Source organism: Lycium ferocissimum, chromosome 7, assembly GCF_029784015.1.
Source record: "Lycium ferocissimum isolate CSIRO_LF1 chromosome 7, AGI_CSIRO_Lferr_CH_V1, whole genome shotgun sequence".
In the NCBI taxonomy this organism is placed as follows: Eukaryota; Viridiplantae; Streptophyta; class Magnoliopsida; order Solanales; family Solanaceae; genus Lycium; species Lycium ferocissimum.
This window is the reverse complement of record NC_081348.1, coordinates 37,934,930-37,952,375: the sequence shown is the minus strand read 5'-3', so window position 1 is coordinate 37,952,375 and position 17,446 is coordinate 37,934,930. Positions and strand designations below refer to the sequence as shown.

Sequence of the window (17,446 nt, the reverse complement as noted above, 5' to 3'; positions counted from 1 at the left end):
GACAGAGTGATAAGAGTTTGTTTCAAATGGCACTGGCTGCACGAACATTGATTAGTAAAAAAGAAAGTGGAGGAATTAAAGTCCAGAATTCATCTCAATACTCATACAAATACAATAATTGCTAGTAATAAAAAGACGTATAAACTTTAACAAGTCCTAGAGGAGCTCTTATTCTGAAAATTTATCAGACACAAAAGAGTCTGGTACTCTTGTTACTCAAACCAAACAGTAAAATAGTTTCAGGTACACAAGCAGGTGAAGAAATATGGTTTATATTAAGGACATTTGGGCTTGCCCTTGGAGTTCTTCAAGTCTCTATAACAAGGGCACTCGTGCTTGTTGCCATAAGTCCCACTTGGAACACATTTGCACTTTTCACAGCACAACTCACAGTATTTCACACACCGATCCTTCACTCCTGCCTTGGAGCACCTAGCCTTGCATTTCTGCCCGCAGTACACTGCACCATCCAAATATCATAGTAAGTTAATAAAAGTTTATACCATCAATTTATCTAAAAGATAACTACAGGTAATAAAAAGTGTGACTAGTACCTCAAAAAATAAGACCGAGTGAGAAATTCTCTATATTGTGGATCTATATAAGTTAAATCCAAGTAAATTTTATGCAATTAGTTAGAAAATTTATTACGAAGAAAACCTAGACTTGACGGCAAGATCGTTGTCACCGTATGATTTTATAAAAAACTACGTGCATAGCGAGAGCTTTGTACACCGACTGCTTTTTTTAATTTAGAAGTTTTGGTAGACTGAACGGCAGTTGTGTTAGCTAATTTACCTGATTTGGCGGTTGCAGGTTCAAGAAATGAGGATGTCAAAAGAAGAGCAAACACCAACATAAAAGCTAACAAAAGCCTCTTCATTTTGACTCTCAACACTCTTCACTTAAATTGGCAGAGAAGGAATGTTTCTTTGGAAACTCAGAACTTTAAGCAAATAGTAGAAACTACAGGGTATTTATAGACCCGTCAATTTTTTTTTTTATTTTTTTTTTAATATCCTCAACAACGGGGTTCGTATTAAAAAAGTGGATTCACGTGCCATCAATGGCTGTATTGTTTATCATCATAAGTCAGCTTGTATTTGGTTTAGTTGGATTTATGGAGATCACAAGCCTTTTCTACCCTGTTCCAACTTAATGTTTACTTTACATTGTATTTTTTAAGCAATGTGAGCCTGTTGCATTGTATATATGTACATTGGTTTTAAATATTATTTTTGCATATGTTTAGTGAATTTGCAGTTCTGGAGGGGTTCAATTGAATCTTTTTTGTCGGAAAATTATACTATGTCAACAGGGTAAAAATGATATGATTTTGATAATATATAAATTGTTGAGTTTCCATCGCCATTGACATAAAAAATAGATTATAGTGCAATCAGGGGGTCAAAAATTGATTTACGTTATGAGTTCAAATTTTATACCTTGACATTTTTTATTCTTTGAAATTCTTCGCTCCGTCACTATACCAATTAATAAATCGCTCGTAGAAGGGGGTCTCCGCCACTGCGTGCCATCTAACACACAAAGGTAAATTTAAAGAGTCAATAACGAGTAATTCCACAGCCAGTTACTTTAACTACAACCATTTAAGTATTTAATGGAAAATTTCAAAGAAATGTATATTTGGACCAAGTCTACGCCCGTTTTCACAAAAAATAAGTTGGTTAATAAAATCCTAACACTTATTTTCTATTTTAAATCTTGAATCTGCATTTGTTTAAATACGGGTTGTCTAAGATTGCTCCGTCTGAGAAATAAAATGTACCATGTGTATTAGTTAAGCACTTATTTTGTGCGTCAACTGCACTATATAACCATTAACATGTGTTTATGTAAGACAGGTAAGAAATGACAAGTACATGAAATTTTAATAAATACCAGTCCTACGTTCAACGGATTGGTTCTTTGAAATGCAAACAAATTGAGCTGGGACACCAATGAAGGAGACTGTGGGCACAGACAGCTGTACACAGTTTTCTGAAAGAAAACGAAAGTCCCAAGTGCCTTATCAGTTATCTTCATATCTTTCTGAAGTTGTGTGGCATCTTCAATAGTGATGGGACATTAATGTATTCCGTAAATCGACATTGTACTCGCTGATTTTTACTCCCTCCGTTCACTTTTACTTATTCAATATTTCAAAAATAGATTTTCTCTTTTAGTTGTCACTTATATAAAGATATCAAGATAAGATAATTTATTTTTTCTTATTTTACCTATAGTATTAACTACTCACTTTAAATCATTTTTCAAATCCAATAAAAATATGCACTAATTAATATGGATATATTAATAAATTATATATTTTATTTATTATTTTTTAAACAGCGTGAAAAATTCAAAGTGAATAAAGAAAAATGAACGGAGAGAGTAGTATGTAATATGAGCTTGAAATTTTTGTCTTTACGTGCACAAAGAGGAAGGGTAGATCCAATGTTTTCGTATTAAATCTAACTAAGTACACTCACCTGCTCGATTTTGTGCTTGCAATATGACCCTGGACAATGGACGTACTTAATTGAGATGATAAATAAATTATAATTCACTTTGACGTCCCCTCAAAGTAGCATCGACAAGCGGGCATTTTTGTCTCGTTTTTCCAGCTTACTTCGTTTCTTATAACTCAAATTTTATTTGCTCGAGCTCCCTTTCGTTGGTTATTTTTTCGTAGGCAGCAAAATCATAGAGTCCGGAACCAAAATGACTTAATAAAAAATCAAGTGAATCAAAATATTTTAATAAAAAAAAAAAGTTACAAAACTATCTTTAGTGTAGTAAAATACTGCGCTAAAGCAGTTCACGGAGACGGAGCGTTAAGCTCGCTTTAGCGCGATGTTTTTTGCGTTATAAAGCGATTAAAAAAAAAAAACTAACGCAGTAAAATACTGCGTTATAGAAACTTACCCAAAAAAAAAAATTGGCCAACTTTATTTTTTGCAACACTTAGTGTTTTTTTCAATACTTTGACCAACGATTAATCGTGTGTCAAGACTCCGAAACGCTAATATTTTATATAGAACCTGATATTTTTTTCTGCGTATAATAATGTAGGCTCAATACATCAAAAATACGTAAACGTTCGGATCGTCATTTTAGGAGTTGAAAAGGTGCCCGAAATAAATTTTGTTTGTAAACTTTAGGTTTAAGTGTTATATACATAGGCGTCCATTTTTATTTGAAGACTTGTTGTCATTAGCTTAAAGTTTTTTATTTTTAGGGTTTAGATTTAAGTGTGTTATTTTTTAAAGCGTAACTTTATTTCGAATATATGCGATTTTTTGCGCTCGAACGTCCGATTTACGCGATTTTTTTTGCAACATATTCGAAATAAAGTTACGCATTAAAAAATAAACACTTAAGGAACACATAGTGTTTTTTTTTCCATAAAAAGATCGCAACATCTTATTTTAATAAATCTTTTCTTTGCAACACTTAGTGCTTTTTCCATACTTTGACCAACGAAACGTTGGTCGTCATTTTAAGGGTTGAAAAGGTGTCGTGTATCAAGACTCCGATATAGAACATCAATATTTTATATAGAACTTGATATTTTTTTTTCCACGTCTTATAATGTAGGCTCGATAGATCGAGATACGTAAACGTTCGGATCGTCGTTTTATGGGGTTGAAAAGATAAAAGTAAATTTTATTTAAAGTTTAAGTGTTTTATTTTTTAAGGTTTTGATTTAAGCGTGTTATTTTTTAATCAAGACATAACTTTATTTTGAATATAAATATAATTCTAAAAAATATAGGGAGAAAAACTAGTTGTAAAGTGGTCAAACTTTAGATGGTCATAACTTTGCGCTCGGACATCCGATTTATGCGATTTTTTTTTATTTTAGGTATTTTGCCGAGATCTTTGCGGACGCAGAGCCAATTTTAAAAAAAACACACCTTTTATCCCATTCAATTTCAATTTTTTCCCAAATTGACGTGAAATTTTCAGTTTTATTTATTTATAATATGATGATACGCAATAGATTTCAACGTAAAAATCTCGGGGTAATGTAGCTGTGAATGTTAATTTCACTTCATGTGGTTTCAATTTTTGAAAATAAAAATTTGACTAATTTTCTCGATATCTAAAGTTGACTAAAATAACCTTACAGTCGGACACTACCTGTTTTTTTCAAACAAAACTTACTTCGGCACCTTTTCAACCCCTAAAATGACGATTCGAACGTTTACGTATCCTTGATGTATTGAGCCTGCATTATTGTACGCAGAAAAAAATATCAGATTCTATATAAAATATTGACGTTTCGGAGTCTTGACACACGACTAATTGTTGGTCAAAGTATGGAAAAAAACACTAAGTGTTGCAAAAAATAAAGTTGGCCAAATTTTTTTTTTGGTAAGTTTCTATAACGTTGTATTTTACTGCGTTATAGATTTTTTTTTTTTTTTTTCTATATATAACAAAAAACTGCACTAAAGCAGTTAACGGCTCCGTCTCCGTGAACTGCTTTAGCGCAGTATTTTACTGCACTAAAGGTAGTTTTGTAACTTTTTTTTTAGTTGAGGTATTTTGATTCACTTGGTTTTTTATTAAGTCATTTTAGTTCCGGACTCCAAATTATAATACTTATCCAAGGAAGAATAAGAGCCTGTTTGGATGGGTAAGCCAAAAAAAATAAAAATTAATATACCCAAACTTATTTTTTCGGCTTATAAACTGTTTTAGATAAGCTAAAATTCAAACTGAGTAATTATTTTTTTGAAATTATTTTAAGACAAAATAAATTTTTAAAAAAAACAAAAAAAGTAAAATAAATTTATAAGAACTTATAAAGCCCAATCCAAACGGGCTCTAAGTCTGTATACCTTAAGTTATATCACAACGTAAAAAATACTTTGACAACATTAAAAAGGCAATGGCGTCGCATTGGCGGGTTGAGTTACACCTGCAGTGTGTGAAAGAATACATGTCATTTTTTTTTTTTTTCGTTACTACAATCTTTCTGTAGGTCAATTCGGACCACCAGAGAGTTAATTTGAGTTGACCCAAGACTTTAAACTTTTAACTCGAATCGTGCTTGAATTGACTCATTAAAAAGAACAGTTGAGGCACACCAAAGAGGAGAGAAAAACTGAACCCAGTATTCAGTAATTGAACAATGAGTTCTTAATGCACTAGGTTAATTTCGAGAGTAATTGACTTCCCAAGTGCAAGGTGGTACCCGAATCGAGAATAAGTTATCGCAATCGCAATCCCAATGTACCAGCTCTGAATGTTGAAATCTTAGCTGTCTTGTGGAAGTTCCCATGAAAGCAGTGTATTTACAGAAAAGGACTCTTAACTAATAAACAAAGTTCACAAAAATACAAATTATGAGGTCTAAGGCCAGGCTAAATAATCAGAAATCTAGGGATTTTAACAAAAGCTTCAGTATTCAAAATACACCTAAATTGACATTTCGGTTTGTTACAAGTGCAACTAGATGGTTAGATTGATAATTTAATCCACAATGCCTCGCAGCTTTAGGACTGAAACTAAGGGTGACAAAAGCCAAAAAATCCATTCGTACTTCCAACCTCAACTCAAGTTTTAATGGGTTTGGGCTAGAGTGGTTTTGAAGATGTACCGATTTGAGGAAATTTCAAATGTTTCGACTCATCAACAAATCATCACGTGTTGTGACCCATCAAATGAACCCAAATTAACCCATCAATTGTCCTCCATTAATAAGAGTAAAAGCTTACAAAAATTAACTTCTTTTTTAATTATTATATAAATTTATTTTTGTAATTACTTTTATTTTTTTAAATGTTTATTTTTTTATTTTTTTTAGGAAATTTTTTTTTATTTCCTTATTTAAATTATTTTACTAGTAACATTTTATTTTTAAGTTTTTTATTTTTTTTTCCTAAGGGCCTATGCGTATCCGTTTAACCTATTTTCGACCCACCCATATCCGACATACGTTTGCTACTCTTAGTTATGTACAAAACAACCATAAAATATATAAAAAGAGGAGAATTTGACAAAATCAATATTCATTACGACAATTAACATTTAATTATTTTCGGAATAATTTCGAATATAATTTATGCACTGGGATAACTTATGAGGAAATATTTACATGAATCTCTTTATTATTTTGAGTAAAATCATACCTTTTAGTTTTTTTTTATATCCAAAAAGTATTTAAATTTGATTTTCAATACACCGTTTATATAGAAAAGCATGAGCAAGAGATATTTATAATTAAAGAATATCGATATTTTTATTTTCTCAAAATGTTGAAAAGGTGGGTTAAGTTGGGTTATGACCCTTCATATAGCCCATCTTGACCCAGCCCATCTTAGCCCAAACAAGCTTTGGGCAGGGTTGGACTTTGGCCCATCTATAGGTTCAGCCCATCTTGAAACCATCGTCAATAGCTCAGGATGCTAGTCTTTACAGGATGAGAGAACATCAGAAAGGTGACACTTCAGCAGTGGTAGTTTCGATGTCTCATAAATCAGCACTACACTTCATACAAATATTACAACATACACCAGGTTGCTCAAACAGAATAACAGATAGTTGAAGCAAACCTAGATTCCAGTTCTGTTGCTGTCCTACTTACATTTTTACTAAAACCTAGCTAGTCTCAATTGTATCTACAAAGACTACAAGCACATACAGAGCATGCAGAAATCATCAAGTAACTTTTTGAGTTGATGTGATATGACTGCATAAAGATCAGCCTCCGCTACCGAATAATGGCTGAGACTGCCGAGTGTACGAGTACCCTTTGTCTTGGTCACTTGATGCCAGCAGATTTACCTACATCATATTCATGAAAGAATATTAGGCACCCGGGTGACTAACTGTTCAATGTCAAAAATCGACATGTCAAGGCATTGAATTGACCTTAACAATTTCTGAGTTTGAACTTGGACGTACATAGGCTGCCAAGACACTCATGCTAAAATCCTGAAAACAACATGATATTGAAAGTGAGAACAGTAAACTTCCTCATTTAGAGGGATTGACTTGTTGCTGCACCAGCCTTCGACACTTGACTGAACTGATCTCAAGCAATACAAGTGTCACGTTAAGGTTGCATGAGAAGCTTCATCAGAGATATTTCAACTTCTAGCTTGATCCAACTAAATATTTGGCAGACTAGACCTTTTAGATGGAGGATTTGATACTATCTATCTCAAGTTAATAGGCTTAGTCATCAAAATGGAAATAAAAAAAAAACTTAAATCACACAGATTGTATCTTACTGGGGTTCATTTCATATGACATTTAAATGATATCATTTGAAATCCTTAGAATCTAACGTTTTATCTTTTAACCCAAATGTCTCCTTCCAAATAGATGTTTTAAGAGCCTAAGCCTTTCGACAGTTTCATGGGGATATATAAGTTAAAAAACTTAACAGCTGTATACTAGTTTACCCCTTTTTCCCCTCTTTTTTGTAGATCAGAAGCCAAAGCCTCCAAATATAAAAAATATGCTTTAAAAAATAAACCACTCTCCCATGCAAGCACACACAAGAACTATTTCTGGCACAGATTGAAGCAATCTAGTCAAACCTGTCTTCCACTGATGATATAAGACCCATTAGCTGATATCTAATTCCATTAATTAAGTGACACATGGAAAAAGGATTGTAGTTAACTTAAAAATAGTAGAAGCATTTTTATGTTAAAAAGTAAAGGCAAAAAATAAAAGAAGAGAACAAAAAACTTGTCACGTGAAAAGAGGACTCACTCTGAAAGGATCCCCCCTCAATGATTGGACAAACATTGAAGCTCCTGAACCTTTTCCCTGAGCAACACGGAGATGCAATCTCAGTCAAACAGCAATCAGCGGCAATTATGATGGTAAAAATAATCATCATGTGGTCGAATCAGTTAAATTTGTAAGAAACAGTGGAAAAGCAAGGAAAGTTATTGAAGCATGACAATCATCAATAAACCAGGTTACCTCCAATGATACGTCTCTAAGCCGCCTACCCGTTTGAGCACAACAGATGCGGACTACATGTTCATCACAGCTTCCGCTGATGACATAATCCCTTCCGTTCATGTAATAAGAACGAGTGTAATTTTGAGAGCTCCCTGTTGACGTTATACTAAAATCTAGATGGAGCCTCCCATCAACAGCTAACAGTTGTTTCACCTGCCAATAATTTTTCCATGCTCTCAATAAATCCTGGAAAAGGATGACGTTTGGCGGAACTACATGTCATATATCCATTAAAAACTACTTTCGCAAATCTTTTCATTTTACTTTGTGTTATGTCAGTTTGGTATATATCCCTCTTAAACAGTCCTAGAACTCCTCCACTTAAATGGTGGGCCATAATTTTTACGGAACAAAGTTAAAAGTTCTTCCACCTTCTCAGATAAGATGAGGGGAAAATGAAGTTATTCCTCAGGAAATAATGACTGGCCAAGAGTTTTATAGAAGCTTCAACAACTTGGTAAGAGAAGAGTCATAAAAATGAGCATTTTATATGCTTTGGAAGTTCTTGCTCTCTTTTTTCATATCAATCTTTTGTTTCACAGGAACATGCCCCTGGGATATCCCAGGAAGCTGATCCTGAACAACTGTCCTCTTCCTGTCAGCCTTAATAGAAGCTTTGCTGCAGGTATAAGACATCAATCCTCTTTCTGTAGAGTTTAGTCAGTACTTCAGTCTCTTTTCTCCTGTTGCATTCATCAATTCTTTGTTTAGTGGCTAGTGTATAAAGGTGAATTTTTCCATGTTTCTCTTCCAAGGTGAGATTTGGTCAAATATTTATCCTATATATGACCTAATCATTTCCCAACAACAATTTGATGACTTTATCAGATAGAATTCAGTTCTATCCCTACAATCTAACCTTGATTAAAGAATACCAGGGTGATGGTGAAAGTCCATTTTAAGATAACAAGGTTTCATAGTGAAATCCATGAACTAGATTATGCTACAATATGATTATTTTTAATAAGAATATGTTATATGATATGATTACTCTGTGTTATGCATTGGAAACAGGGACAGATCATGAAAAAGCTCAGACAAGCACAATAACAGCAGCGACCTGGAGCATCATTGTAAATGGGAAACTTATATCAATAAATTACCTCGTTGTCAACAGCTGAAACAAGAAGATATTGGTCATCAGGGGAAAAGCAAACCATCACATTTCCTCGAGAACTTAAAGCAGTGTAGCAAGGCTGGTTTGGTTTCTGTCTTAAATCCCACAACTTAACATCACGATCAAATGATGAAGTGGCAAAAATAGATGGAGAGTGGTGTGCAAATTTAACGACATTTATATGTTCTCGATGCATATCATCAAACACCTGCAAGCGTCTGCCACTGCTAATGTCGTACAAAGCAACATGTTTTGAGTATCCACTTGCAAGAAATAATTCATCCGTAGAGTTGACATGAACAGATGTTAATTGGTCAAAGTCATCAAACATGACTGAACCTGAACTGTGATGGCTGCCTGTGGCTGTTGGAGGCATCAACCGTATGTCATATAATCTAAGTGAACCATTATCAGAACCAGCAATGACCTGAGAAAAACGTAGGGGTTTTATCAAAATAGGCAGGTGCTTAAGTTCAATGACTTAGCAGGTTAAGCCTACAACACCAAAAAAGAATAGGCATGGCCAATGAATCTTTTGCTCTGCAGCTGACAATTGCTTCGAAGCCAATTCTAAACATGTAAAATCCAACCTACTAACTGATTATATTCATCAGTCATGAAGCAGTCCATCATTATTATCCTGCTTATTTGTGACTTTTCAAGCTAAATTACTTGAAAATAGCAAAAAGTTCTTTAAATATTGGTTCATAAGAAACTCATGACCCTTCCACAACAGAGTTCATGGAAACAGATAGGGGACCAATGGATATTAATCATAAAGAATGGATTTTTTACAATATAGGCAAATCCCTTTGACATTACTTGAGAATTACAGCCTAGTTTTTTTTTATGACAACCGTGGTGTCCGGACTAGCTTGCGCGCGCCTCGACTAATTCTAGGGGGCACCTACTACCTCCCACCAGCACAGGTACCAGGTAACTCTGCTTCGACTGATAGGAAGAAATCACATATTCTTTTTGCCTTCGCTGGCAACTGAACCTGATCATCATGGTTCGAAACCTACTTCATTGACCACTAAGCCACACCCTTGGATGATAAAAATAGCACTTGCTAGTTAGAGAATTACAACCTCTAGTTGCGCCCAAAAAAATTGTGATTTAATCAGTGTTCGCACAACATTATTAAGGAAATGAACCACGATGGACTTCTAAGTTCTTAATAGTGTCAGGTGTAAACCAGAAACAGCAAAGGAGCATGTTTAGCAAGGAACGAATACTCGGAGATAAAATAGTACGCACAGATTAGGATTTCTAGGAACACAATCCCCAGGGAGATTCCTTCACAAGATGCAGCTATAATTTACACCTTTTACATGATATACCTTGGAGGGATAATTTTTTAGCCAGCATAAACCCAGCACACTGTTCATTGCTCCAAGTGAGGGAATATAACTGACGATTTTTTCACTCTCATGGTTGATAACAATCACTTCACCATCCAATGTTCCAAAAACCATAAGGCTTGCATCAGATGGATGATACTCAAATTGGCGTGGTCGATAGCTTCTTCTATCATCTCTTGCTGTGGTGCCCATGATCGAGAGGGGGCGGAGGGCAGGCCAAGCAACGGAACCTACTTTGGCTGCAGACAATGACCTCGAATAAAAGTACTGCGACTTTTGCCTAGGAAAGAGCCCGCGAGCATGGTTTGCTCTAGTCTCCCGGTTTTGCAGAATGCTGACAACACTCTCCTTATTCTTCCTCTTATATGGTAGGTGCTCAAATTTTTGTGAGAAGATCAATTCGGCCTTTTCTCTGTCAACCTTCCTAATAGGCAAGTTATCAAGAATTTTCAGGTTTGGCAATGAAGCTATCATGTACTCTCGGTAGAATTTTTCGAAACATATTGGTGAAGGATTATGAGATATACATTTCTTTGGAGTAATGTATGGCAGTCGTGTGTCAGACAAACGGAAGAATGGCTCCTCGTCATCCTGCATCTCCATCGTGCCAAAAGAAACCTGTCATGGTGCAATAAAAAAGAAAACTATCATTCTTTTCCCATTCAAATAGAGGGGCTCGGCAGTGAAATCAAGTTTTTAGCATGCAAAGCTTTAGCGGCTCGTACAAGCAGACAGATGATGATGTCAAAAGATGAGAGTAATTTATAAATACACAACCGAGTCTTTGTATATTAAGATCAGAGGAACAACAACAACAACATACTCAGTATAACCCCACCAGGTGGGGTCTAGGGAGGGTAGAGTGTACGCAGACCTTACCTCTACCTTTTGACGGGTAGAGATGCTGTTATTAAGATCAAAGGAGAAGAAAAAGAAAAAAGAGAATAGAGTTATAGGAGAAGGAGTATTTTGTTTTTCTGTTGTCTATATCACTGGTCTTCCCAGCCCAAATAAACTAAGAAGGGGAATCTGGTTAAGTATTTATGCCAAGTTATATATGTAGCGTAATAATAAAAAAACCATTGCCGGTATACCTCATTTTGCAGATTAACCAGATCCTCCCAAACAGGAGGTGCATCAGGCAAGAGTTCCATGAAACTCGTTTCACGATCCTGGCCTGAAAAGTCCACTTCACTGTCATCAGATGAATCTTCCGCTTCGCTACTCACATCAAGATTCATATCAGTATTATTCAAATATTGGTTTCCTTCATTAAAAAGCCTATACATGATATTTTCACCACTAACTGATGGTGCTTCATCATGAATAGTTATCTCCGTATGATCTGAATACCAGTAATCATTCCTTCTATCTGATGCAGAATGCTTCCGTGCTTCATCATCTTGTAAAAAATTCTGAAAACGTAATTCGACTAAGGAAGGGAGTTTCGCAAGTGCAGCGGTGGTAGTCCATAAATTAGTCACTCTTGTCTCACACAATGAGAGGAACTTCAAATTTGGCATACAGGTAAAACAGTCCTCACGGAAGTTAGTAAGTGATGCACTGAAATCCAGGTTAAGGGTGTGCATCCGCGTGAAATTCCCAATCATGTTGAGCTTTCGGAAATGGGAGGACCTCAGATTTAGGACTTGGCATGGTAAGCCTCGTTGAGCAAGATCCCTGAAAAACACATATAAAGGAAATGAATGCACATCAACTTAAATACTGCAAAGGAGAACCTATCCATTTCACATTGTGTCTTAACACAACAAAAGGAAAAGCAATATATGCGTCAGCCAGAAAACTGGAGGAAAAAAACATGCACACTAGGAGAAGACAATCAATTGTCGGGTTCATTCTTTTGGATATTTTAGAACATTCGATTTTGAAATAACATGACATGTCTATCTAATGAATAGTAGATTCGAAACAACTTTCCCTTGATATTTCTGTTTAATTTAATTCCAAATATATTTTGAGTATATAATAAATTAACTGTGCTAAACATTTTCAGTTTACGTCAGCTACGCCCATAGATTTAAAACTTATACTTTTTGTTTTTATGACAATGGTAACATATTTAAAACTTAATCTTTGGTAAATACTTTTTTGTTTAAATTGTTAAAGGTATTTTATTGAGTATCCGCATCAACAGAGTGCTGTAGAAGTTACATAAAATGCGAAGTATTTTCCAGAAATCTGGACATTGTTTTATATCTTCTTTATAGAAGTACTCATTTTTCATAAGATCGTCATGGCAGTTATTCAAAGAATCCAGTATTGTGCATGTACCAAATATTTTGAGCCAATTATAAATCCTAGAAGGCAAATTCTGATTGGCCAACAAAGTCAATGTTTCATATTTCTTTCTTATGAGTTTAACCAACCCATCCAGAAAGGTAAAATAAACTCAGGACCATGTGCTGATTCCTCCTGTATATATTAGTCAAAACTAAAACATCTCTAATGAAATGCATAATTATAAAAATCTAAGCGGAAAAAACTTTTAAAGGTAATAGATGAGAAAGCCTATATGTTAGAGGAAAACCAACATATGCAATTCATGGTTCATAATTGAAAGGTGTATTCGATCACTTCCATGAAAATGCATTTGTTTTTTATTTACTTTTTCAAATATATCTACTTAAATTATGGTTGCCTCTGCGGCAAAGCAAAACAGATTATTGATTGTGGCAAGGAGTAGGAATAGACTATACAACAATGGCAATACGTACAGCAAGAAGTCCTTGCCAAACAATATGTCCTGGAGTTCAACAACTCGAAGCTTTCTACTGCTAGCACGCAGCAAAGGAAGAAGATACTCCCAACTCAGGATGCATACAGATCTATTTATAATATCGACTGCATCAATCTGAGAAAGATCAACTTCCATCAACAAATCAAGCAGTGGGTGGAAATCTGTATCCTTGATGTCATCCAGCAAAATCACTAAGCTAGACACCTCATGGCGGGCTTTCTTCAACTTGGCCTGGATCGTATATGGGCAGTAGGAATGTAAGATTTCAGACTACAAGAAATAAGCAGCACATTCCGCAGCAAAAGTCACAAGAATTCGCTAGCAGTGAGAAGGATAAAGGAACTGATTTAATAAAGTAACAGTAAGCATGTCCTCTTTATCATGCATTAGCCACACCTATGGTGCCAAACCAGGAAATACATTTATCTAGCATGTAGAAGAAATAATGTTTCTTGAAACTAGTGTCAAATCATGTTAACATGCCCAATATAGATTTTCTTGAAATAAAACCCAATTCTTTCTATAAGAAGACCATCTTTTTCCAGAAGATATTCAGCAATTAGATGTCTACCTCATTGGGCGAGCAAGTAAAAACAAGTAGTAATAAGCATGAAATTTTGATTAAAAACAGCATTACAGATGGTTGTAAAAAATGAACAACTACAGTATCACAAACCTTGAAAAGAGCTGACAGAACTTGTTTATTAGGCGGAACTCCTCTAGCCTGACAAGAACACATGTACCTGGACTCAATTTAAGTACCAAAACCTTTGTCAGAAAAATTGAAAAACAATAACAACAAAACATTCAGCAAAATAAAGTATCGCCCATTTAATCAAACAGCGGAGAAAGTCAACCAAGCATTGATATAACGGAAGTCAGCATTAAGAAATAAGTAAGCGCAAAGCAGGTTGTTTGTTCCTTATAAAAAAAGACTTGTTGTTTCTTTTTCTTTGTGATGTGTTTTCAGGGATCAAAATTAATTATGAGTTTTGAGGTCATCAAATTTACTTTTCCACTTTGTTTAGACTTGTTCATTACTTCGTATTTCATGTCTTCAGAGATAAAGATTGATTGCTAATGTATATATTTTTCCCTCTATTTCCCACGCGACTAAGATGGAGCATAGCGCAAAATTACAAAATCCACTAGTCAGTCTATCCCTCATAAAATAAAAATAACACTAATATTCAGGCATGATTAAATATGCCAACCTACAAAAGTCAACAGTCTAACCAAAATTACATCTCCAACAACGACGACATACCCAGTAAATTCCCACAATGTGGGGTCTGGGGAGGGTAGAGTGTACGCAAACCTTACCTAGGAGGCTGTTTCCGAAAGACCCTCGGCTCAAAAGAGAACAAGACAAAAGGTCAGATAAGGACAAGCATAACAAAACAATATGAAAACGAGAAGCAACAAAAGCGAGAGAGTCATAATAAACAGTAGCTACCATAAATAAATAAGATACTCGAAGTACAAGACCTAACAATATAAGCAAAAACCAAATGGCAATAAACGAATGAGCAAACTACAACTACTAGGACGAAAGAAGTAAGTGAGACTACCTCCTAACCTTCTATCCTAATCTGAGTCCTCCACAACCTCCTATCTAAGGTCATGTCCCATTGTAAGCTGAAACTGCGCCATATCCTATCTAACCACCTCTCCCCAAAATTACATCTCCAATGTTCTCAAATTTTACCAGCTAGAGTAAAGGTGGATAACAAATCACTCTCTAGCCTCCAATTAATCATTTTGAATCTTCGAGAACATCCTAGTCTAGAGTGGATAATCCAAATTAGAGAATTTACCTCAATAAAACCCAGTGATTTCAGTAATAAATGTTATAAACTTTAATTCCCAGTAGAGCAAAATTACGATTACAAAAGGAGACAAAGAATTTACATTTGGTGAAATTGAAACGCAAATATACAAATGGTGACGAAACTGAGAAAAATATTAGCACGTGATGTTGTAAAATTACACGATGGATTTTTTTACCTTGTTTCTAAGGACGCGATATCGGTGCTGGCGGTCATGATAGCTCCGATTTTTACAAAGTTCCGACTGGATTACTCCGATACAGTTGGCCGTTACGTGCGGACTAGCAAATTTTGGAATCACCAACTTCTTTTCATCTTTTTATATGGTTTTTAGCCCTTCTAATTTTATTTTATTTTTGTTGTTTTTTTCTCCTGATCTTTCCTCCTTCTTTTTGTTCCTTTTCTTTTTTCATTTTTCTCTCCTGTTTGCATCGGTTTCCATTTAAGTCAAATTGGATCTCGAAAAGCGAAAAATATCATATAAATTGAGACGGAGGGAGTACTACTTAGTTTTTCAATTAATGATGATTTTTTTTTCCTGAATACTTGTACTATTGTATGAATGATAAAAGATTGTTTTTGAGATGTTTCGATATTAAATTTAAATCTATATAGAATATAAGTTCCAAACATCTCTGATCGATAAATTACAAACTCCCTTAGATATTTTGTTTTAGATCATAGGCTTTTAGCGGTTGACGCAAATGCAAATTCTCTCTAGTGAGCGTAGTGCTTTGATTACTGACCTATTGCATGTGCTTAACCGTATATTAAAAGATATTTTTGATTAGCAGAAAGAGGATTTTTGCTAGTAATTGCGAGTTCTTTTAATCCCTCATATATTTATGAACTTTTGATTTTGATCCTTGTGATATTTAGCATTTTTAAATCTCTGCTCGTGATATTCACAAATTTAACAAATTCTATACCACATCATTTAATTACTCATGTGCTATGTGTATTATTGCTTCATGTTTGAGAGTAATGTAATTCTAGATATGTTTTAAATTGTAACCTATTTCCTATGCAAAGGAACCATAATCACTCATTTTAATTAATTAAATGTTAAATATGCTTAGTCATAATTATAAAGACTCAAATTGGAATTTATCCTTTTTTCCCGTCTTTTTCACCTGGGAAGTTCTATTAGAAAAAATAATGCTATGGACTGGTTAATTGTATTATAATCAGCCAATAAGGTTGTTAGCTTAATTTCTACTTCAATTAAAAGTGGGTCATTTGCACGACTGTCCTTCAAAGGCACTGGTCTTTAATTTTTGGCCCTCAAATTGTTGGTCTTTAATTTTTGGCCCTCGCTTAATACCCCGAAGTTTTGGGTTAGAATCTCGGCTCTAAAAAAAAAAAATCGCAAGGTAGAGGTTTGCCTTAAGAAAAACTTCTTACTGGATAAACCTAACTTTGCTACAAACTTCTGTCTTGCGAATTTTTTTTTAATATTTGATTGAGCGGGGCTCAAATCCAGAACCCATAAATTTTAGGCGACAGGTAAAAATTAAAGATTTCAAATTTATTACCAAAAATTAAAGACTAGTGCCTTTGAAGGACATTCCGCACAAAAAAAAATGATTAGAAGTACTATGTTCAAGTGTGTTTCCACCTCTCTAAACCCTAGGTGCCATTCATTTTTTTGCGCGGATTTCCCTTCTTTTGGGGTGGTCTTTAACTTTTGCCCCTCATATTTGTAGTCTTTAAATTTTGCCTCTCATATTTGTGATCTTTAAGTTTTGTCCTTCGCTTGAAAAGGTGGACGAATACCTGAGGTTCTGGGTCCGAACCCCCGTTCAGGCATAAAATAAAAAAATAATTTCGCAAGGCAAAGCTGGGGGCGTGTATGCCGGATCCGGCATACACTCCTTAAGGAAAAACTAAAGTTATGCGGGATCCGGCATAACTAAAAGTCTGCCCAATAAGTTAGAACTTTTCCTTAAGATATAGTTTAGTTATGTCTTATGGGGCAGACTTTTAGTTAACGCATAACCGAAAGTATGCCCCATAAGGCAGAACTCTTCCTTAAAGCATAGACTTTGCCTTATAAGACAAACTTTTTTAACTTAAGGAAAAGTTCCGTCTTACAAGGCATACTTTTAAGCATGTCTTTATGCAGACACTTTTAGTTAAGGCATAACTAAAAGTTTACCTTGAAAAGTAAAAAAAATAAAATATATGCCTCAAGGCAAAGTTTGGCCCCTCCGGTAGGCTTTTAGTTAAGTATAACTAAAAGTCTGCCGGGATGGGGTGCGGGGGGGGGGGGGGTTGGACAGAGCGAAATTCAAACTCTGTCTTGTAAAAAAATTTAAATTTTTAACTGAAAATAGAAATAACCCGAAATTCATAAATTTTAAATAAAAAAATTTAAAAATAG

General features: G+C 34.8%; 2 protein-coding genes across 2 annotated transcripts; both read right to left on the bottom strand.

Moving 5' to 3' along the window:
* Nucleotides 1-67: 67 nt before the first annotated feature.
* LOC132064830 (peamaclein-like) lies at nucleotides 68-959 on the bottom strand. The gene is made up of 2 exons (XM_059457955.1): nucleotides 799-959; nucleotides 68-460 (listed from the first exon to the last, which is right to left on the bottom strand). The coding sequence occupies exons 1-2, from the start codon at nucleotides 881-883 to the stop codon at nucleotides 276-278; spliced, it is 270 nt and encodes an 89-aa protein (XP_059313938.1). The 5' UTR covers nucleotides 884-959; the 3' UTR covers nucleotides 68-275.
* A 5,475-nt stretch (nucleotides 960-6,434) lies between these two features.
* On the bottom strand, nucleotides 6,435-15,301 carry LOC132064829 (protein DWD HYPERSENSITIVE TO UV-B 1). Its single transcript, XM_059457954.1, has 10 exons — nucleotides 15,242-15,301; nucleotides 13,911-13,977; nucleotides 13,212-13,465; nucleotides 11,571-12,156; nucleotides 10,456-11,094; nucleotides 9,099-9,539; nucleotides 7,954-8,148; nucleotides 7,738-7,794; nucleotides 6,886-6,948; nucleotides 6,435-6,798 (listed from the first exon to the last, which is right to left on the bottom strand). The coding sequence occupies exons 1-10, from the start codon at nucleotides 15,277-15,279 to the stop codon at nucleotides 6,715-6,717; spliced, it is 2,424 nt and encodes an 807-aa protein (XP_059313937.1). The 5' UTR covers nucleotides 15,280-15,301; the 3' UTR covers nucleotides 6,435-6,714.
* Between the last annotated feature and the right edge of the window lie 2,145 nt (nucleotides 15,302-17,446).

What these genes read in the sequence shown, in the direction of transcription:
- LOC132064830 (XM_059457955.1), bottom strand. Translation starts at nt 883, where the DNA reads ATGAAGAGGCTTTTGTTAGCTTTTATGTTGGTGTTTGCTCTTCTTTTG. An exon ending in ACCTGCAACCGCCAAATCAG is followed by an intron (nt 461 to 798) that starts GTAAATTAGCTA and finishes TGGATGGTGCAG; the next exon opens with TGTACTGCGGGCAGAAATGC.
- LOC132064829 (XM_059457954.1), bottom strand. Translation starts at nt 15,279, where the DNA reads ATGACCGCCAGCACCGATATCGCGTCCTTAGAAACAAG. An exon ending in ATCGCGTCCTTAGAAACAAG is followed by an intron (nt 13,978 to 15,241) that starts GTAAAAAAATCC and finishes AATTGAGTCCAG; the next exon opens with GTACATGTGTTCTTGTCAGG. An exon ending in TAAAAAATTATCCCTCCAAG is followed by an intron (nt 9,540 to 10,455) that starts GTATATCATGTA and finishes CGTTTTTCTCAG; the next exon opens with GTCATTGCTGGTTCTGATAA.